Source organism: Ostrinia furnacalis, unplaced genomic scaffold, assembly GCF_004193835.3.
Source record: "Ostrinia furnacalis isolate ACB-3 unplaced genomic scaffold, ASM419383v2 OfSCF7525, whole genome shotgun sequence".
Taxonomy (NCBI): domain Eukaryota; kingdom Metazoa; phylum Arthropoda; class Insecta; order Lepidoptera; family Crambidae; genus Ostrinia; species Ostrinia furnacalis.
In genome coordinates this window covers 29791-53913 of record NW_021137764.1, presented here as the reverse complement: position 1 = coordinate 53913, position 24123 = coordinate 29791, and the positions used below count along the sequence as shown (strand labels likewise).

General features: G+C 38.7%; 1 protein-coding gene across 1 annotated transcript; it reads right to left on the bottom strand.

Moving 5' to 3' along the window:
- Positions 1-246: 246 nt before the first annotated feature.
- Positions 247-19282, bottom strand: LOC114364989 (calpain-C-like). The gene is made up of 6 exons (XM_028321373.1): positions 19253-19282; positions 18373-18442; positions 15840-15951; positions 14734-14874; positions 4043-4214; positions 247-750 (listed from the first exon to the last, which is right to left on the bottom strand). Exons 1-6 carry the CDS (start codon positions 19280-19282, stop codon positions 466-468), a joined length of 810 nt encoding a protein of 269 aa, XP_028177174.1. The 3' UTR covers positions 247-465.
- Between the last annotated feature and the right edge of the window lie 4841 nt (positions 19283-24123).

Genomic DNA, 24123 nt, shown 5'->3' with positions numbered 1-24123 from the left:
AATTCCGTAGGAAAAGAAAGAGAGCACAATAAATAATAATTACAAAACATTTATTGTTTCAATTTAGAAGTTGTAGACTCACTGTAAAATGTTTAACTATAATGAATCATTACAAACCACTTGTATTTCAATTAAGATGTAGACTTTTATAAATCACAAAATCTAAGAAAAAACTTAAAAAGTACTAAACTATTACTGATCTCAAATTGACCGAAACTGACCGTTTTTGACAGTTTATGACTTGTTTTTGACGTTTTTGACCAATTTAACCGTAAATGACGGTCAGTCAAATTCAGCCGCTTTAGTCATTTTTTCAACACTAGTCAGGATTAATAACGAGTGGGCGCCCATTAGCCGCTAAATAGAATGGACAGGATCTATCGGGATAGTGTTTGTTTTTCTTTTAAAAGCCTTATGATCAGTTCATAGCACATGAGATTATAATTCGTTGCAAAATAGCACCTTTCACAACTGCGTAAGACCTGAAATATTTGTTAATTTATTCCAGCAGCATGCCTTTCTCGGATATCTAAAAAATCTTTCATTCCCACTCCACTGTTTTTTTGACTTGACTCGGCTAATTTCGTGCAGTGTAAATGAGCCTTGTAAAATATCGGGCGCGTGATGAAGTTTTGTAGTACCAAAAGTATTAAAAAATTTCAAACTCGAAAGCAAATACCTTACCTTTTCAATGTTGTATATTCTGTAGTTCATTTCCAGCTCTAGCCCTTTTATTTTCTCTTCTATTACCTGAAAATAACGGAAACATATTATAATTTAGTTTCACATTAATTGAAGTTAATTGTTTTCTTAAGTAGAGCTTTAGTAGACTTGCTTATTTTAGTATTTTTTATTTTGTATTGTATTCTTATTGTATTCCAACCAATCACAGGCTGCACTAAATTGGCTGTAATACTGCGTTATACAGCGCAATTAATTTAATTGTGTCGGGTGTCTTGACTCACTTTTCAAAATGAAGAAAATTTGAGGAAGTTGTGAAAAGTAGAGTCAGGAAAGAGGTGGCATTTGGCAAAAATTACCCTTTTCTCCGACTAAATCGTAATAACGTGCTTTTTCTTTACCACCTATGCCAAAAGTAGGACGTCTGCGCCGTTCCTTTGCGTCAACAATTTCCACGTAATCTGGCTTCTTTGAGCTTGCGATTCCAAAAAAATGCATTTTCCATTTGGCTCAAATACTGTGTTGTGGAGCAAATACGATGTAATCTTATATTTCTTTGCAGCGCTAATGAGCAAGATTATCCTTCCTTTGCTACGTAGGTACGTGTACCTACTGTACGGCTATGTGATAATAAGGTAAGGTATCATCATCATCATCATCATCATCATCATCATTCCAGCAATAGGACGTCCACAGCTGAACATAGGCCCCCCAATGATTTTCATCCAGCGCCTTCTTGCTCCCTTTATGAGGTCATCGATCCACCTTGTGGTTGGACGTTCTACGCTGCGCTTTCTAGTACGTAAGATAAAGTATCAAATAGAGCCATTTTCAATTTGAAAATGCATCTTAATATTATATTTCTGTTGTTATAAAACATCATCAGGAGAGTGTCCTTGACTCTCCTTGACCATGACCGTGGCTCCCATTCGAGGGGAGCACGGGAGCACCCTTCAAAATCTCCCCTACGTGAGTGTTAACTTTATGTTAGCATCCCCAGATTATGTGTATGTCGCCATTGCTATATAAGTACAGGCTGACTACGGTTTTAGTTGAAATGTAATAATCTCAGATCATAGAAAGAGACCTAGAAAGAGACCCTTCTATGATCTGAGGTAATAATAGGTACAATTTTTAACTATTTTTCAACATTTTTAATATAAGTACTTGTACGAACTTTATAATAGGTTAAGTAAGCAAATTGGTTATACGAGTAGGAAATCAGTAAGTTAAATAAATAAATAAATATCCTTGGACATTTTACACTGCGCTTCTAGTCCCAAACTAAGCAAAGCTTTGTACTAAGTATGGGTATTAGACAACGGATATAAACATATTTAAATACTTTTTTTTGTAAATACATACATACATAGAAAACACCCAGTCCAATACAAACAAATATGTTCATGCACACAAATGTTTGTACTGTGCGGGAATCGAACCCGCAACCTCCGGACTAGTAGTCCGTTTCGAACCACTAACCAAACGGCCGACCTAAGTTTAAAGACTTATACGTAGGTAAGTAGGTACCTAAATTTAATAATTAAAGGTAGGTAATTGGTTGAATGTAATTGACTTTCACCGGTTGGGTTTTTATTGGCGGTCAAGCTGTAGCTTACACATGAGTTGCAGGCGTTCCAGCGGTGGGAACGAGAGATGGGAATGAACTCTTACCTAATTGGTTTGACTATCACATTGTTGTTTAAGAATTTTAATTATTGTTTACCCACTTCTTACGGGTCCCTCCTTTCCGTATACTACGTCGTTACAAAATGTGTGTGTAAAAAATGTATGACGATATAAATTTTAATCATGATAACTATTTGACAAAACTATCAGGGTAATAGCACAGGTAATAGTGACAGATCTTTTACTCCCGTACGCCGCACATCGGAAAGGTAAAAAATCAATTATTTCGTCTGCCTCATCCCCCTTCTCTTGGGTTTACTCGGTTGTCGGGTGACTGATGTTTATAATTTTAGATGTCCCCCCAAAACTTCATTACTTAGTTAACAAGGTCACGGTAATGTTATTTATGTAATGCCGTGATTGTGATGCAATGTTGTTTTTATACAGGGTGATTTTGTTATCAGTATCCAAATTTTTTGGGACTCGGAGCACAACAGAGTCCGTAACTTATTGGATTTACCAATTTTTCAATTTTTATGTAATTACCTACATACATCATAAATTGCAAGCTAAATAAAAGCTTGTAATAAAGTCGGGTTTGTTCAAATTTCGAGAACGACTGAACCGACAAAAGCATTAGAAAATTTACGAAAAATAAAATAAAATTTTATCCCGTACAAAATGTTCATGGATTTTGTTATTTTTATTAAATACCTTTACGCCTGAGTTAAATGACACCGACATCAAGGTTCATCAATTTAAGTTTAAAATAATAGGCAGTAATATATGAAGAAAGAGCTTCTATTCTGTATCTACCTATGCCCGTGTATTTTTGATCGGTGTCAAATCGGAGTTTTTGGTGCGGGGTACGCGGGTGTTGCTCGCGGCGTGAAGGTCAAACGCCCAAGGTCATTGAGGACTCTAATCGCCTTAATTCTTTTTATCCGTTGCGCGCGGTTTCCGGACGCGATCTGCACGTTGGTTTGGCTGAAGCTTTACGTGCTGTTACCTAATGGAAAGTGATTATCCGGCCGAAGGTAATAGTAGCACAGAATAATAATAAGTACTAGTTAGTAGTAGCTAGCTTCACCCGGATTGAGCTTCGCGTCATTTTCTCGCTAGGGTTGTGGTGACCATAGAGATCTATCATTTAGTTTTTATGATCTGTGGTTGTGACTTTAGTTGTCACGACGGCAATGTAATGACAAAAGGAGGAAAGAGGGGAATAATTTTTATTTCGTTTGTTTCAACCATAGAACCGCTCAACAAAGGCTTCTCACACAACTACCCGTTTGCGCTGCCTAATTCAGATGTTTCTCGCCACCTTGATCAGTTGTGCAATTGTGTAAAGCAATCGTATTCACGTAACAGTTCAAACCGTACGCTAGCTATAGTCTGTCAAACGCCTTCTTATACAGATTTTATCGTAGGTACGTTTTGAATTGTCAAATGTAGCTCAGATCGTTGGTCCACCGAATTAGAGACGTGCCTAAATTACAAAGGACGAAGCACACTTATCAACGGAAATGGATCGTAATCTCGAGGCGGTCAGTATTCTTTGTAGGAAACTCCGTTCTGTAGCGCACACTTATCCGCACCGTAACGTAAATGCCTCGCCTCGCGGCGAACTCCATGATCGCCATGCAAAAACTTTTCTATCCCAACAGCCCGTGCCCTACCGGAATAGAAGCAAGGTGTCTTCCACATAAAATTGACTTTTGTTCATACTTACAGCAGGGAAGTGGTGAGCAGTGACCACACTGGTGGTGGTCAGCAGGTTGGCCAGTGACGCGGCGTCGGTGGTCTCGGCGCCGGGCACCGCTGACTCCGTGATACCGCCGGTCAGGTCTGCCAGCCCGTCCAGCAGGCTGCCGTACTTTAAGGCCTCGTATGACCCGTGTAGTCTGGAAAGAAGTTTATTTTTACTTAGAACTTGCTCTTGCTCTAAAAATACTATACTAGATCAAATACTTCGTTTTTAGTTATAGATTAAACTAGCGGCCGCCCGCGACTTCGTACGCGTGGACCTCGTTTAACCCCTGTTAGATATCATGTTGATAGATGGCGTTTCACGGCATGAATATTTACGAATGTTAAAAACAGTAGTTTGTCCAGCGCTGTAGATTTTAACCAAGACAATAGATGGCGCTTTTTAGACGTCTTATTTAATAACTGAAATTAATTTGTCACATATCGTCATAAATTATAGCCTATGTATGTTAATCTGGGTTATAAACAATAATACTATAATGTTTCAACTAAATCCGTTTAGTAGTTTTTGCGTGAAAGAGTAACAAACATCTGGATGTTATGTCTGGATGTCCAGACATCCAAACTTTCGCCATTATAATATTAGTAGGATAAATGATTTTTGTTTTCAACTACAGTTCGCAGTGTTAGGATTATAAGTCTGGATTTTACAGGACGATTGTCCAGAGTGCAGTGAATTTTTAGACCCTTTCCGGAGTACAGCAGTAACTTCTTTTACCCGGGTTTTTTCGAGTTTTTAATTTGTTAGAATTTTGGGATTGGGTCAAAAAACATTTATCTCTTATTCTACTACCGTTCTAACTGTAACCACGAGCGCCATAAGTATTTGTAAGTATTTTGTGACTAAAATGACCGGATTCTTTTTAAATGAAATTACAATTAAATGCAGTTCAGTTTAACTCTTAATATTTCTTCCAACCTGTCTAATACCGAATGCTATACTTATGTAGGTATTATGGTGATATTAAATAGCCTAGAGCTCGCAAATATCAAACAAATCTTTATGTGCCTACGCACGTAGACTGTTTTGACTGGGATTGTTGTTGTTTTTTTACAATTAAATAACAACTGTCTACAGTATTTTTGCGCACGGATTATGCATAGTTTATTTTTATTGCTTTATAACCTAGAAACAAGAATAACAACAAAAAATTGTTCTGAATTTGCTTTTATGTGTAAAAAATAGAAAAATTCATATCAATGAATGTATGAAAATTTCATATACCTAGCCTATGAAACATGAACATAGAGATGATGTAATTTGTTGCCAAATATTTTTTTTCTTTCTTTCTTTCATTCTTTCTAATTANTGAAACATAATAAACATCCATTTAAGATTCATTCTCACAAGAGAAAAATTAAAATAGAGTCCAAATATTTATTAAAAATGAAAAGTTCTAATTTCCTGTCATGTTCCATAGAAGATTTTTTTCATAAAAATCTAACCCTATCATGCTTTTAGTATACTGGCCTTGGTAACGTCGTTTCTCAAATCCCACTATATTTTGATGAAAGCGTGCCCCTTGTTCTTGCGAATAAGCCCCCATAATCTATCTATATATATAAAAATGAAACCCGTTTCGCGTTGTCACGGCATCACGTGTGAACGGCTGAACCGATTTCGATAATTCTTTTTTTTAAATGTTTGTGGAAGTCCAAGGATGGTTCTTACGGAAAAAAATATTAAGAAAATCTCTACGCTAAGGCGGTACGAAGTTCGCCGGGTCAGCTAGTTATTTATAAATATATACCAATGAGAATGTGACGTGCATCTTGAGAGACATTCTACTATGAAGATGGAAAATTCAAATCGCTATAACTTCTTAAAAAGCAAATATTTTCGATTTGTAATCGCACTTTTTTATATACATTTTTTTTTTTTTTTTTTTTTTAAAAACAAAAGATTAGTAATTTGTTATTACACAAATTACTAATACTCCCGTTAGCCCCTCGTACTAAGCTAAATATGCTTGTGTCACGAGTGAGCTCACCACAATAGTCGAGCGGCGGCGGGGACCGAACCCGCGTTCCCCGGATCACGAGTCGGCCAGTCCGACCCCTTCACCATTCGGCTATCGTGGCTTCATTTGCTTATATAATCAGAATATAATACCTAAGTAAAATCCATGCGCAAAAAAAAATTTTTTTTTTGTTGACCGGTGTAATCTTTGACTTATTTGAATGTCAGGCATTTCGATAACGGGATTATTTAATCTCGTTATTATTTTAGAAATCAGAATGCATATTTGCTAAAAATGTTAGCAAAAACATAACCATCCTTCTGGCGCAGTCAGGTAATAAATAGGCAAGAAGAGAGGTTACTATGGATACTTAGGTGGTGCCTATTGAACTGTGTCTTCTTATCGATGAAAACTTTTTTGACACTTAAAATGCTTTTACAAGAAATAATTTTGAAGACAAGCTTAATTTAGCTAGCGAAAGACAAGTCATCAAATAAAAACGTACAAACTAAACGAAACACAGTCGCTTAAAGCTCAACCTATGGCTCAACCCCATGCTATGTTATTTTGAGATCATAGCAGACTTATCAACTCGGAAACGGATCAACACCGTATCGCCTTTCGTGCGCTGTCAACCGCGAGGCGAGACGTTACTTACCGTGGGGATAAGTGTGCGTTGCAGTATGTAGTTTCAAAAAAAAAATCAAAAATCAAAAATATTTATTCAGTTTAGACCACAAGTGGCACTTATGAACGTCAAAATGTAAATAATAAAAAAAGAAAAGGTAGCCCTTAAGGGGCACTTCATTGAGGCTCTGGATTGGAATCCCCATGGAAAACGCAAACGTGGTCGACCCAGGCAAACTTGGCGGCGCACTGTAGCGGACGAGGCGAAGAAGATCGGCAAAACCTGGAGCGAGATCAAGCGAGAAGCTCAAGACCGAACGAGATGGAGGACTGTTGTGGACGCCCTCTGTCCCATCTAGGGGACATAGGACCATAAGTCAAAGTAAAGGGCACTTTACATGTGTCCTTATCTTTTGGGCCCTACCAGCGCTTCGAGACAAACAATATGGCAAGTGCTGAGAAGAATCGCCGGAACAAACTCAATACAAAGACTACTGACTGCCTCGAGTTGATACGGTTACGATCCTTTTCCGGGTTGATAAGTGTGCTACTACGTCCTTAATGTGGGCGCCACAGCCCAATGTGGCCCAATGTTGTCGGGGTCGGTTGGACTGGCCGAATTGAGATCTGAGGAACTCGGGTGCGTCCCCGCCTCCGGACTATTGTGGTGGTCCAATCAAAACAAATTTTCAATTCAATTATATTTTTTTGTTTTGAGATAACAATGATCATGTAACACAGAATAATTACTCGTAGCTTACCGCGACATTAGCAGAATTATTTCTATTAAATGTCTTTGTCAATGTTTTGTTTAGTGTTATTTTTTTTTTAATTTAAATGTTGGTTGGAGAGGCACCCGCTGAAAACCAGCGTCGGGGCACGCGTGGCTTGATTAATGCTGAGCGAGCGCCTTTTTGACACAAAATATGCGTGTATAGTTTTAAGTTCCTTTGTTCTATTTTTTCTTTTTGTGTCAAATAAAGTTTTTCTTATCTTATCTTATTAAAAAATATTGTACAAAAAATCGTTCTATAAAAAACCAATGAAAAGTTCTGAGGTTACAAACATAAAATGCAGTTTAATTGAGAATGTAGGTACACATTAATCAGAGTAATAAATTAACTCCATGAATGAACAGAGAGTATTGAGTAGCGCCCTGCGTTCCCACATCATTGCCCAATACAATTAACAATAGGAAACAATAGTTATACTGTTCCTTGTATGTGTCGGCGGCTGAGCCCGCCAGTTTTATTTTAGTCGCAAATACACCTTTAAAGAAATCACATGTTTTACTGTTCCAACCTTCTGACGTACGTTTTGTGGAATTAACTTATAAAGTGGACATTACTTATAAGTGGACAACAACAATAATATACCTGAATATAACGTATATTAATATAATAACGTACATCGGGTATATAAAATTAACGTACAGAGAACCTCCTCATTTTTTGAAGTAAGATATTATGTGGGCTAAAATGATGCCACAAAAATGTTGATGTGCTTCAATGTGCTTCAAGCAATGTCTGGCCTGATTCGCGCTTGCTGCAGTTGCTGCACTCGGCAACAGCGCACTTTTTAGCGTCCGAGGTCGTCCATCGATCGATCTAGCCTTCATATACGTTCGGCCTAAAATATATCAATCTATCGCCTTCTTTTAAAGTATTGCAAGTCTTTAAATTATGTACATGTGAGTACTGAGTAGTAACAGCTGTAAGAAACATCTTGACGATCAAACTCAGAAAAAGAACTTGAAAATATTAAAGGGTTGAGCTGTGAAAAATCAAGTTACTAACGCTATAATCTATCTATCTATCTATATAAATAAAAATGAATTGATGTTCGTTAGTCTGATTAAAACTCGAGAACGGCTGGGCCGATTGAGCTGATTTTGGTTTTAAAATGTTTGTCGTAGTCCAGGGTAGATCTAAACGGTGAACAAATACGCGCGCGATATTGTTTTTCTGTGACAGACAAAATTCCACGCGGGCGAAGCCGCGGGCGGAAAGCTAGTACAAAATAAAACTGGTCATAATTATTTTACAATACTACGAGTATGAGACTAATTCCCACCGCTGCAACTCCTGTGTAGCTAGGATCTACAGCATGACCGCCAATAACAACCCAAAAAGTGAAGGTCAACTTTGTCCCAGGGAAAAGTTAACTGTCATTGTTGGACCCCCAACTAGGGTGGCCAGGCGTCCGGCTTAGGCCGGACATGTTTGGCTTTTTACGGTCTTGTCCGGCCAAATATTGTCTTGTCCGGCCTGTCCAGCTTTTGTTAGGCTTTTTATTTGGCTTGCCGCGCCAGGCGAAAGTCTTCTTCTTCTTTTATTGATGGCTATGAACTTGTGCTTTTTCGTAGGTGAAAGTCGAGCCACAGAATAATATGAAGCGCACGCAACAGGATGTTGGGCAACTGATGATACGATGACAGTACTCACTCGAGCTATGACACTAATTGCACCCAATCACAATCACAATCTGAATAATATTAAAATTAATAAACTGCCAAACGCTACAAACTTACATTCGCAGTTAGCAATTATGAAAGAGCTTGTCTTTTCACTGAGAAAATAAGATTGTTCTTCGTAATATTTTAGTAGAGAGAAATTCTTTAGCTGTAAGATGCTTTATGAACAAACAAAATAAAATAAAATCAAGGTAAAAGGACAGGAAATTGTTGCAGCGCATAGTTTCTACGAATAGCAGGAGCCAATAAAAATAAGAAAATAGAGACCAGAGTTAGTGCCTTCGCCTACAAGATTTTTTTCATATTTTCCGTTTTAAAGTAATTTTTGTTCATTCAAACCTCTCTGTGACTGGAACAAAAAAATAAAGCAGGGTTTCATTTAGTTTCAGTCGAGTTCAAATAAACAGAAAACATTTTTCAGTTTTACTTGTTACGTTTTATACTGGGCTATGCTATAGCATAGCATGCCATAGGAAAGAGCGGATTGTAAGATAGGTTTTTTTTTTCATTTTTATTACGCAGCTTTGCCGTTCGTACTTATAACTAATTATTATTTACAGATTTTAATCTGCCTAGCACACACAGTGGTTCGATATATCTATATATTATGACATAGTAGACATAATAATTTCTTACATTGTAAGGACATCGAAAAACAGATAAAGAAAATGATTGATTTTACTTATAACTTCACTCACAGTAGGATTATACTTAAATTATGGCAAGTACCTACATAACGTGTTCTCTAAAAGTGTTTATTAAAATAATTAACAATATAAATTATTAAATCCTGATAAAGCCTATTTTTAGAAGTCAGTACCTAATAAAGCTCTTACGCTCACTCACGTGTCCTTCATTACCTATTAATTAGGTATGAAAGCGTTTTGACAAACATTTTAGCCAGTTAACAATACCTACTTACTACAAGATATATCCTTATTTTTTGACGAGAACGAAGGCGAATAAAAACGGGAAAATAAGCAAGGGTGGCAACTGGCAACACACATTACAGCTTTCGCGTGTAACAGCAAATATAGGTAAGTCACAAGGAAATGAGGATACCGGATACGAGATGTTCTGCGAAATCATTAAGGATAGGTACCAAGAAATCACGATAGATGCCGAATATTCGTATTTCTTACGCGTCTTAATGTTTGGTTTTATTATGACAAATCACTATTAAATGTAAGTGTTATGTCGCTTCACTGAACTAAATCCAGTAAAATGTTAAAATTACTGACATATTAAGATAAAATATATGATAAGTTAGTTACACATAGGTAAGTAATAAAATGTAAGAATAGGCAGTAAAATGTTTTCAGATTCAATTATTCAAATTATTTCATGAAACCAAGTACTATCGCATAAGGCTGTTGAGCGAGAAAAAGTTCTATTTTCCATTTTAGCAATCAAATTCGATCCACTACCGATTGATGGACTTGGCATGGTCTCGCCCGAAGCGATATTGCCAAAACGTTCTTTTTTAAGGCGTTGCACGGGACGGCTGGTGTATCTGTCACCGTAAAATTGTGAATTCCGTCAGATTATAATCTGACATAGTTAAATTACAATCTAACCTAACCTAACCCACTGTTAGTTTACAATCTAACGCGTTATATTATAAAATGACAGAGTTCACAATTTCACGTTGACATATCTACGCAAAGGGTAAACTTTAACGCCTCCACCCTCCCACGCACAGTGCACTTATCCCCCCGGAAAGGTGAGGCTGCACAGTGTGGGTGCCCCCCCCATCCCCCTACTCAGCCTCCTATCCTATCGATTCTCGGATTTTCATTGCGAATATTGTTGCAACATTTCACATAAAATGAAACATTCTCTACTTATTCAGTTAGGAGCGACTGCGATTAACGCTCAAATTCAGGTTACAAGCGAGCAGTCCAGATGAGTTAGCACCATAATTAAGAAAAAACTTAAGTCCTACTTGTTGCTAAGGGGTGTTTGTAGGGTTACCATATGTCAAGATTATGTCCTGTTAGATACCTAGGTCGTAGGTCTACGGCTGAGTTGCACCATCTTACTTTAACTTTGACAAACGTAAAAAGTCTGTCAAACTCCAAACAAAAAGCACCGATTATCGTTATAGCAACTAGCAACGGTTAAAGATAGGCGCCTAAGGCCGGGTTGCACCATCTTACTTTAACTTTGACTTAAACAAACGTCAAAAATCTGTCAAAATCCATACAAAATACATCGGTTATCGTTATAGTTACGGTCAAAGTCAGGTGGTGCAACTCAGCCTAAGGCTAAGTCTAAGCCTAAGGCTGAGTTGCACCACCTATTTTTAGGGTTCCGTAGCCAAAATGGCAAAAACGGAACCCTTATAGTTTCGTCATGTCCGTCTGTCCGTCTGTCCGTCTGTCCGTCTGTCCGTCTGTCCGTCTGTCCGTCTGTCCGTCTGTCCGTCTGTCACAGCCGATTTACTCGGAAACTATAAGTACTACAGTGATGAAATTTGATGGGAATATGTGTTGTATGAACCGCTACAAAATTATGACACTAAATAGTAAAAAAAAGAATTGGGGGTGGGGCCCCCCATACATGTAACTGAGGGATGAAAATTTTTTTTCGATGTACATACCCGTGTGGGGTATCAATGGAAAGGTCTTTTAAAATGATATAAAGTTTTCTAAAAAACATTTTTCTTAAAGTGAACGGTTTTTGAGATATCAGCTCTCAAAGTCGTAAAAAGTATGTCCCCCCCCCTCTATTTTTATAACTACGGGGTATAAAATTCTAAAAAAAATAGAGGTGATGCATGCTAATTAACTCTTTCAACGATTTTTGGTTTGATCAAAGTATCTCTTATAGTTTTTGAGATAGGTTGATTAAATTGACATAATAAGTTTATTATATTTGCTGCTACGGAACCCTTTGTGCGCGAGCCCGACTCGCACTTGGCCGGTTTTTTTATTTATAACCAACCCAGCCTTAGACATTTTTTCCCTCATCATGATTCTAGTCGGACTTGGAATTTAAAGGGTTATTTTGTCAGTTATTTTAAACAAGTTTTATTTTAATAAAACTGAACATATTTTCTTAATTACTACATCTTACTCGTAAATCGCATGGTGAAGAATGTATTCGCGTTCGTAAGTTTTTTCAGGACCAGGATTTTCGTTAAGATTTTTTAACTATCATATCAACTGGTAGCACTAGTTGCTGGCAAACATCGATTCTATCTTATTATTTTCCGATGAAATTGTATTGTAGAGATCCCAATTGCTCAGTGAAGCGAATACTAAAGTTAAGGTAGTTGTCCACTATTCGATTCCAATCGAGTGCGAATAAGAGTGCACTCAAGCAACTCTATTTAGAACTCGCAACAGGTTTTCTAGTAAATATAATGAATACACCATTTGGACTGTAAATTTACAGTAAAATAAATCCAAATCTTAGACAAACAGTCCAGTTGGGTAGATCCAACTTAGAGAAAGAGGTCAATCGTCAAATCCAACTCGGCTGGGCAGCGTTCGGGAAGCTTCGCGATATTCTCAAGTCCAAAATACCGCAGTGTCTCAAGACAAAAGTCTTTGACCAGTGTGTGTTGCCAGTGATGGTATACGGAGCTGAGACGTGGTCGCTTACTATAGGCCTCATAAGAAGGCTCAAGGTCACCCAAAGGGCGATGGAGCGTGCTATACTCGGAGTTTCCCTGCGTGATCGAATGAGAAATGAGGAGATCCGTAGGAGTACCAGAGTGACTGACATAGCCCGCAGAATCGCTAAAATCAAGTGGCAGTGGGCGGGGCACATAGCTCGTAGAGCTGAAGATGACTGCCGGGGCAGGAAAGTTCTTGAGTGGCGACCACGGGCCGGAAGACATGGCGTGGGCAGGCCTCACACTAGGTAGATCGACGATCTGGTGAAGGTCGCGGGAGGTGCCTGGATGCGAGCGGCGCAGGACCGATCTTTGTGGAAATCCTTAGGGGAGGCCTTTGTCCAGCAGTGGACGTCTTTCGGCTGAAATGAACGACCGAACGAAATCCAAATCTAAAGGTCTAAGTTAAGTACGTCATACGTACGTAAGTCTAAAATAAGAAGGCGCCGGACAAGGCTATAAATAAACTGAACTATTTCCATTATTGAGTATCTATCTCTATGCGGCCAGACCACGACCTAGATTTCCTGACTCAATGATTAGTATCATTGAATTTCAAGCCATATTGAGAACTTAGTTTAGCAAAAGAAATCCTATATCGTAGGTTTACTTTTATGTAATTTTTTGCAGGATTTTAGGAAGCTCTTTTATACCCCAGTAAAATTTTTACCTAGGACCTACTTCTTCAGGACGGTCTACACTGCGCCTCTAGTCCCAAACTAAGCAAAGCTTGTAAGTACTATGGGTACTAGACGAGGGATATAAACAATGGCGTGAGGCCCTTTACTTGCATGGCGCTTACTTAAACACATCTCAATATAGTGGTAAGTTCATGACTTAATTGTGTGTATTACATACTTAAATACTTTTTTTTGTAAATACATACATATTATACATAGAAGACACCCAGACCCGTCACAGAAATAAAAAATCCATCATTTCAATTTCTGCCCGGCCGGGAATCGAACCCGGGGACCTCTCGGCATAGTAGTCCGTTCTGAACCACTACACCAAACGGCCGACAATTTATTACATTTATCTATTATTTATTGGAAGTTCAAAAAAAAAATCAAAAAAAAAATATAATATATTATGTTATTCATAATAACCGGCGATTATTCATAATTTTCACATTTATCACATTTACCGTAACATCTATTTATAACGTAATGTTCATGTATTAAACAATAGGGCAACTTATTACTAACACATAATACTGCCAACTCTATTGATTTGAGAATCAATTCGCTTCTATTTATAGCAATTTCATGTAAATTTTCACTGCCTAGCTAGATCCAGTAGAAATGAGCATTTACGCCTGACCTACTTTTCTGGGATGACGTTGGATTAAAGTAAACAGACCACAGATCACAGAAACTAAAGGGAGATGTAACAAGGCGGCCGGTGTCGCAGCAATATGCCCAAAAACAAAACACAGTGCTCGTGACAGCAATGATGACAGCAGCGACGTCATAATGTAACAGTTTACATTGCTTGCGTAGTACGTACTACCAGTAGTACTAAAGATTATTTGAATGTTGAGTACTGATACCGCAGAAGATAGTGAGCACATAATAATATTTTGATTACTTTGTGTGTGAATTTCTAATGCGACACTGAGTTACGAACTCAGCGCATTAGTTGGCTAGGGATGTTATGGATATGTAGTTTCGGTTAAGAATACGGTTACGGATATTCTTCTTAGTCGTTACGCTCTTGGCAGAGCGGTCGTGGTCACGTTGAGGCGTTGTTTACATCGGTTGTAGAGGCGGATACAACTCTCCGCACGATCTCCCTCCATCTCTCTCTATTGGCAGACTGGGTTACGGATATAGGAATAATATTATACCGTTTCGGTTACGGTTACGCATATTTTTTTATTTCGGATATCCGAAAGTTTTGGTTACGGTTAAGGATATCGATATCATCCCTGGTTGGCATCTCTCTATATCTCTATGAAACAGACTTACTTGGCATACGCCTTTTCTAGCAGGGCAGGCCACAGTTGACCCGTGTGGCTGGTCTGCAGAAAGGCCAGCTTTCCGTTGACTGTGGGGAGCCGGTCGTCCACCAATACTTCAAGCCATTGTCCGCACCACCATAGTCTGAACCTGCAATAGTCCGTAATACGATCAGAACAACTTCTCAACACTGGTAGGGAGGTTAAAAATGCTTAAAAAAAGATCACGTGATTAATGGACGGCCCCTAATAAGTTTAATTTTGCCAAGAAAAGGGGTATTATGTCTGATTCGCGTACCTCCTGGGTATCAAGTTCCGTTTCTATGATGTTTCAAAGCTTAGGGGGCGTCCATAAATTACGTGAGACAATTTTGGCCATTTTTCAACCCCCCCGCCCCCCTTGGTGAGATTTGGTGAGATTTTGCCTGACCCCCTCCCCCACCCCCCTAATCTCACGTGATATTTAATAAAATGCCTATTTTGCAACGTCTATGCTTCGAGTCTATTAGATTTATATGAAAAAATCAGTAACCCAGTGTCGTGCCACGCGCAGTGCAGGGTTCCGTAGCTTGCTAACCGTCGTTTAGTAAGACATGCAATGAGGGCTATCGTTTTAGCGCTCACTAGTTAGCGCCACTGTAGAGTAAGGTCCTGTCACTTGCTAGTAGCAAAGACAGTGGGACCAACTGGTGAGCACAAAAGTGGTAGGAGGCCTATCGTGAGATTTAGTGAGGTTTTCGTTGACCCCCTCCCCCCCCTAAAAGTCTCACGTAATTTATGGACGCCCCCTTAGTACTGTAGTTAATTTTAGTAGGATTAGCAAGCTGAAAAGGCATTGGGCAGGGCACAGAGTGCGCAGAACTGACGGCCGATGGGGCAGCAAGATTCTGGACTGGAGGTCACGTACCGGAAAACGCAGCGTAGGACGTCCACCCTCAAGGTGGATCGACGACGTCATACAGGTAGCAGGAAGGCGCAGCCCACAACAGGTCGCTAACGAAAATCATTGGGGGAGACCTATTTTCAGCAGTCGACGTCCCATGGCTGAAATTATGATGTAATGATGATACGAAGCCCTAGGTATATTTTGCCTATTTATTAAGGCTCAGTTCTCACCTGAAGACTCCTGCATAAGGTGTGTCCATCCGCTGGTCAGCTGGAACCACTCTGTAAAACAGCCCCTTGCTGAGGTACAGGACCCCGAGACAGGACACCAGCCATTTGTCTCCTGGAACCAAGCCTCTATGTGAACCAGACACGTGGTACCAGTGGTATACCACCAGTCAAGTTTCTTTGGTTTGGTACCTCGCGTCTTGAATCGTACGTATTGTCGAGCAATACTTAGGCACAACATTAGCATTTCGCATGATGCAAATGGATATTAAATGATAGTTATATTCTGCAACGTCATTTAACGTAGTAGGTGTCAGACATCAACGTCTTTACGTCTATTTCATACATACAGGCTCTGTAGATGCCTCAGTTATACGGGGTGTTGTTGTCCTAATCACATGTCATTTCCAACGGTTCAACTATTGAGGGACATTTTCGCTCTACTGGGTTTATACCAAGCTCACTATAGGCGGTTAGTTATCAGCCCACGCTACAATAGTGGAAGGCAACATTGCTATGATTGGAAGTGGTTCCACGTATGTGGTCTGTGGTTGAATTCGAAATTGCATCTTAACAGCCAATCTCAGGATCTATCTATCTATCTACCTTTATGGTTTGAGAGATGAGGAACTGGCTACGACAAACACAAACCACAAGGTAATAATAACATACAGGGTGTCTATGGAACAGGTCTGTCTTTCCCAAACACTCGGGCCTTTTTAAGGCGAGAGTGCATATAATACACTCCGATTGCGGTCAAATACCTGCCTTGTTTGTTAAGCATAAAAAAACTACTAAATCAGATAAATAACATCATCATTTCCATTCGATCTGGACTTCTACCATCAAGTTGCATCATCTTCGAAGCTATGGCTACGGTCTCCTATAAAACGCTATAGCGGTGTACGACGTCAGCGTCAAATGTTTTTATAGACGCCATAACGTACGCTAACGTCGAAGTCCGAAAGAGACCACACAACACTACATTTTGTATAGGTACTTAGTCAGAATTGTGACGAGGCCTACGGCGTGACGCTGTGTACGCGGTCTACTGCTTTTATAGGAGACCAAAGCCTTTATCAATCGAGTCTAGATGTTCATACTGAAAATGAAAATAGGCTATAGACTCGTTATACATACATTACATAGTTTCAGGAGGCTCTCTTATTCACAAACTATGCTTGCTTAAATGAAATAGCAAATCGAACGCACAGCGTTGAATAGAGCTCTTGGATTGGTTCGTGTGTAGGAGACCTCATAGTAATGTTTGTGAATACGGGCGTTTGTGTTCGTGCACACCCTATATGAAGGCTATGCTGTTATTACCAATGATGAAGTGCGAGGTCTGCGGTCGACCTGGGAACTAATCACTAGAAGGATGTTACTGATTCTGAGGGATGCACTTGCGTCCTTATTAATGAAACCATTATACCTACCTATTTGTTGTAAGTTTTAATACATTAATTACTTAAGCCAATATTCAAAGTATGTAGGTAATAAGTAGGTATCTAGGTTCGTATTATAAAATGTCATGCGCAGGCGCTTAGTTCGCTTCTGTCTCAAGTTTTTAATGTTTAGTAATGATTGGATAAGCTTCAGTTTGAGTCGAATTTTGAATGCTGTTTCATAAAACTTTTAGCTAGAGCGTAAAAGGCATTCAGAGAAAATTAAAAAGCTTTAATAATTATATTAATAATGGTTGGCTCAAGGGTCAGATGCAAAAGGCGGTGATCCTCAGCACGGCACGCATTGTCCGGAGGTTCCTCAGCCTGTGTCAGCTCAGCTTGAGCCCTGCTCCGCTGCCGGCGGATAATCTAGTTTTAAGTTATTTTTTATAATGTATTTTTACTTTTTTTTTGTAATTTACATTGTAAGAAAAATATTTAAAACTAAGAAAGAAACATGAATAAAGAATATTAATAATAATTCGATCATACAAAAAATTCCGCGCTAATTAATTTTTTTTATGGATAGAGACAGTCACTAAATTGCGTTACTTTGTAGAGCCAATCAATGGTCAAGATATTTTATGCGAAAGCATCTGCCATCATACATGAAATTCTTAACTAATTACTGTATAAATCCACTTTATTAAGAAATTTATTCAGCAAAATAATAATTACAATCGCAATGCATTTGTAGAAACACAATAATTAAATGTAAGATACATAAATAGTATGAAATTAAAACATACATTCGCGCCAATGCTTGACACACTTAATATTTAATTAGTGTATTTTACACTGATTCCTTGTGCTCAGACAATAAACCGCTACAAATATTTGTGTTATGACTAATGACGCAGGTACACTATGCGGGAATTTGACCGAGCAGAAGCGCGAGCACGCACGCCGTAGTATGGGCGACGCGCAGCGAAACTAACTGAAGTGTGTGTTTACACAATGTCTCGATCAATTTCCAGCATAGTGTAACTGCGCCATTATGTTGCTATACTTGTACACAATGTAGTATCCTGTTTAGTGGAGAAAAGATGTTTCCAATGAAATCGTGATAACTACACGTGTGGAAAACTCACCAAGTTTCCCGGGAACCACGTCGAATGTGTCGCAATTGTCTTGTACAAACGTCGGGTTTGTGTATATTTCCTGCAAAGAAAATATTAACTATGAGTGAAATACAAAAACACTATCTTATATCAATTTATCAATAGGTAACAAAATTATTTCGCAAATAAAGATTTGATTTGATAAACACTGAGAAGTTTAATGCTTCTGTTTTTCTCGAAAGGAGAAAAGATTAATTTTTTTACTAAACTATGATTTTCAGATTAAATAAGTAGGTACGTATAAAATAAAAGCAATTTATAATTTACTAGCTTTCCGGCCGCGGCTTCGCCCGCGTTTAATTTTTCGGTTTTCTAAATAACCTATGACACTCAGAAATAATGTGGCTTCTTATTGGTGAAAGAATTTTTAAAATCGGTTCAGTAGATCCCGAGATTACCCCTTACAATTTAACAAATATACAAACACAAACTTTACCTCTTTAATTAGTAAAGACTATAGATGATAGATGAAAACGGGGAAAGGATTAATTTGTTTACTAAAATTATTAGATTAAGGATTGAATTGAATTCAAAATTGTTTTTTATGAAAACCCGTGTAAGTGTAGGCACGTGTAGGCTAAGGCAAAAACAAGTTTTTAACTGGTGTTGTTAGAACAGTAAGGCTGAGTTGCACCACCTAACTTTAACGGTAAATATGACGATAACCGGTGCTTTTTGTATGGAGTTTGACAGATTTTTGTCGTTTGTCAAAGTTAAAGTAAGATGGTGTCACCCAGCTTAAGTTATGTCAACGTATGGCCATCGAATATTTTAATACTGATTTGTTTTCACGCTGTCTGAACTGTGTCAGTGCATATTATATATGCGATGTGGAGACAGACTCATTTACAACGCGTCTAAAGCTATTTGTTATCCCCATTTGACCTCAATATTACCTGAAAGATAATGTAATCATACTTATTTACAAAATAGGTCTAACTACTAGTATTATATCTGTGCCCAAACTTAGTAAAGCTATGGGTACTAGACAATGGTATATACCCGCTCGAATACCGGTGGTGACAAAAGTTCCCAGAAATTTTTGGTAGTAGATGACCGCTGGGGAGTTTTGTCACCAAGATTTCATAAGATTTTTGGTCTGTGTTTCTTTGTCAATTTGGGCGTGTTCCTTTACATGTATGGAGATATGCTATTTTTGACATCAACGTTGGTAAATTTAGCGTTATCTGTGATATTTCTTTAATCTGTGAGCGTTTTGTGAGCGATGTAAAAAAATGTTGAAATGGAACACTCTCAGTTTGACATGAGCCGTCAAATGTCGGATTTTTGAAGTTTTTATTTTTTATAGAAGAAATATTCTTCAAGTTATGTTGTGCTCTTATGTTTATCTTACAATACATTAACCAATTGACCTAATGAATAAAAAAAATAAGTAGGTTATCGCTTTAATTACGGAAATATGACATACTTTAGCTCTCAGTTTGATATGAGCCGTCACACGTCCGATTTTTAAAGTTTTTATTTTTTATAGAAGAAACATTCTACAAGGTAAGTTGTGCTCTTATGTTTATCTTACAACACATTAACCAATAGACCTAATGAATAAAAAAAATAAGTAGGTTATCGATTTAATTACGGAAATATAACATACTTTAGCTCGAGTATTAGCCATTTCTACAGCTAGTTTCGACTTTCATAGTTCATTGTAATTAATAATGTACACAAAAAGCAACGATAACAACACTGTTTGAAAGCTACATTCATCTGCTATCATAAAAACGGCACTCCATTCATAGNAGTGAGTGAGTGAGTGTCGTAAATGCGAAACTTTGCTTTCGCTTAACTTCGGAACTAAATGACCTACAGACTTGAAATTTTGGATTTTAAGTATGTGATTATAGCTTACTAGATGACAAAAATTTCTGCGTTCTGGTCTTATCCAGAGGTTCTCAAATAGAGGCCTAAAAATGCGGCGAAATGGTTCCAGTAAAGATGGTACGGCAGTGTTTGCTTCGCGCTCGACTTGGCGGGGGCACTGCCGTGCCCCCAGATATTCTATGGTTTGTTACATACTTACTTAAATACTTACATACATTAATATTATAGATAGAAAACACCCAGACGGATCAAACAAATACATTATGTTCATTCACAAAAATGTTTGTAGATATACTCGTACTGTGCGTGAATCGAACCCGCGACCTCGGCATAGTAGTCCGTTACGAAGCATCGTATGTTCTGGCACTATATTTTACTCATATTTCGGTGTACCTACCAAATATCAAAGTAACTGCAAATTTGTCTGCCTGTTGCAGTTTTATGACTACTAAACTTTTATGAAGATTACCCACGTACTCGTACTAGGTGTCTAGGTATCTGTGAAATCCATAATTAAGATGGACGATGGAGGTTGGAGATAAGTATGCAAAGTTTTAAAATGTTTCAAAAAGTATCTGCGAGTAAAGTTCACAAGTGCGCTAGAAATGGAATCGTAAGTGCCTTTTCACACGTTCCGGTTGCCGGCTATCCGGCGCCGGGTACCCGGTGGTGAAGTGTATGGGCATGGTACGTAGCTTTCACATGTTCCGGCGTAATTAATCCGGCATGCCCATACATTCACGACCGGGTACCCGGCGCCGGATAGCCGGCAACCGGAACGTGTGAAAAGGCACTAACCGTATCAACTCGAGGCGGTCATTCTTTGTATGAAACTCCATACTTTACTTACTGCAATCTGCAACGCACACTTCCGCACTGTAACGTAAACGCCTTGCCTCGCGATTGTAAAAAGGCGATGACAACTCGCGAAACACATCAAACAGAGAATGGGCAGCAGCGCTCTCTGAAAAACATCAATCTTTTAAACTGCGATCTCCAACCCGCCTGCCAAGCGTGGAGATTATGGCAAAACCCTACACTATAGTGGAGGAGGCTCCATAGTCCAGCAGTGGACTGTAAAGGGCTGTTGATGTTGATGATGAACTCGCGAAAGGCGATACGGCGCTGATCCCTTTCCGACTTGATAAGTCTGCTATGAGCTTTAGCCAATAAAATAGTAAATTCCAAAGCAGACGCTACATTCAGTGTCAAACTCGTTTCGAAGGCTACCGGAGATAAGAATTTCTTTGGCAGACGTAATATGCATCGGCATTCGGCTTATTCGTGATATTGCTACCTAATATATTTATTAAGGGTTCCGCACCCCACACGGAATAATACAACTTTTATCCATTCAAAAAGTAGTTTTCAATTTCAGGCTAAACCAATAAAAAATTTTCAAGATTATCTGGAAATAGGTTAGATGAAAATTGATAAGGTGAATCTAAAAACAGATTTCTAATCCAGTACTCAAACTCATCAATCAGTACCTCTAGTACGAAAAACTTTCGAGTTCGTTTCGTTGCGTATTCAAAGTGTCATCGAAAAATTTTGTATGAAAAATTAAACAGCGCCCCCTAGGGCGGCTATAATATAGGGGGCGCTGTTTAATTTTTCATACAAAATTTTTCGATGACACTTTGAATACGCAACGAAACGAACTCGAAAGTTTTTCCTACTAGAGGTACAGCTTCAAGCTCCAAAACTCGAGCCTTTGCGCAAAAATGTTTTTGAGTGGCGATCACGAATGAAGGTTGCAGGGTGGATAGTATTAGACCTCCCACTCGGTGGAACGATGACCTGGAAGGTTCCTGGTTGCAGGAAGCCGCTGGCTGCAAGTGGTAGAGATCCGGCTGCTGTGTTCTTTAAGGAAAGTCCATGTCCAACAGTAGGCTTTAAGAATGTAACAGCTAGAGATCTTAAATTATAAAAAGAAAATCTATAAATTGGTGTGCAATTTGCGGTTGTTTTAAGTTTTTTACCAAATTAATACAGTCGTTTTGACAACTTTCCACTCTGTTCAAATCCCAATAATTAGTTAGTAGCACAGGGCCGGGGGCGTAATCACATAGGTAATTCAAATCACTGATCAATAAAACTGCGAGGAAGGTTGCACGTCTTATTGAAATGTAAGTATTCGTTCGTTAATGTGTTTCGTAAGTATCGCACTGGTAATTCTTCTCAGCATCGATGACAAATGATATCCCGATGTAATAGAGCAAGCTGAAAAAGGCTTTACAGGACACATCCCATCACACTTTCCTGCAACTGCAACTCTTTATAGCCAGTAGATCCTGACTCTAATGAAACCTAAGTACTTACTTAATGAAGCTTGAGTAGTCTCGGGGGATAGCTAACTGTCTTTGAACCCGCGACGAATTTAATCAGAAGAATAATGAGTTCGGTCGTTCGAGTGAAAAAGGCATACACAACAAATAACAAATAATTTTTATTTGAATAAAAGATGCTGATATACCTACCTATTCCATAGTTTAGGTATCCATTAGTCTGAATTTTTCCCGCTACTTCTTTTCAGCTCCAGCCTATGTGTGTTCCCGAAGTTACCACTACTTCGGGACAACATTTGTCCAGAAGAAGTGGTAGGATATCATACGCTGTATTTAGAACGCAAAATGCCTTGAAGAGGTCAAGTAGACTTATAAAGAAGTGGAATTGGAATTTGAATCTTGTCAGGATTGTAAACACAGTTAGGTATGTATATTATTACCTTATTGTGATATCCGCAAATGTGCCATATACCGTTGTTACTTTGCATATTGGTTTAGCAATGGTAGGTATTCTTGATCTTAAATGGTATTTTATTCGTAGTCAGGAATTTAGTGGGCAGAGTGTAGGCCGCTCACGGTCAACGTGAGCTGGCGGCCTTCTTCCAACTAAAGCCTTTCGATTTGAAAGTATCATCACTAATTAGTCCGTAACAATATTTAATAAGTATTTGATCTTTTCATTTAATAGCTATCAAATGACTGTACCTACCCTGTGTGTACAAGATCGAATCAGAAATTAGAAAATCCGTACACGAACTAAAGTCGCTGACATAACCCGACGGATTACCAAGCTGAAGTGGCAATGGGCAGGGCACATAGTACGCAGAACTGACGGCCGATGGGGCAGCAAGGTCCTGGAGTGGAGGCCGCGTACCGGAAAACGCAGCGTGTGACGTCCGCCCATAAGGTGGGCCGACGACATCATAAAGGTGGAAGGCGCTGGACGCAGGCCACACCAACCGGGCAACATAGTATAGTAGTATCCTTAGACATTTTTACACTACGATTCTAGTCCCAAACTAAGCAAAGCTTGTACTATGGGTACTAGACAACGGATATAAATACTTAAATACTTTTTTTTTGTAAATACATACATAATATACATAGTAACACCCAGACCCATCACAGAAATTAAAATTCATCATTTCAATTTCTGCCCGGCCGGGAATCGAACCCGGGACCTATCGGCATAGTAGTCCGTATCGAAACCACTATACCAAACGGCCGACATGGAAAGCATTAGGGAGGCCTATCTTCAGCAGTGGACGTCCTATGGCTGAGATGATGATGATGATTTATATTGTTGTTATAATATTTTTTCTACACTAATATTATAAAGAGGAAAACTTTGTTTGTTTGTTTAGTTGTAATGGATAGGCTCAAAAACTACTGGACCGATTTTAAAAATTCTTTCACCATTCGAAAGCTACATAACTCACGAGTAACATAGGCTAAATTTTATTTTGGAAAAAATAGGGTCCCGTAAAATATTTGGGATTTTCATAAGACGTGGAAAAGCGCCATCTATCGTCATTGGTTAAAATCTTCTTGCGCCTGACAAAATTAGGGGGCGTCCATAAATTACGTGAGACAA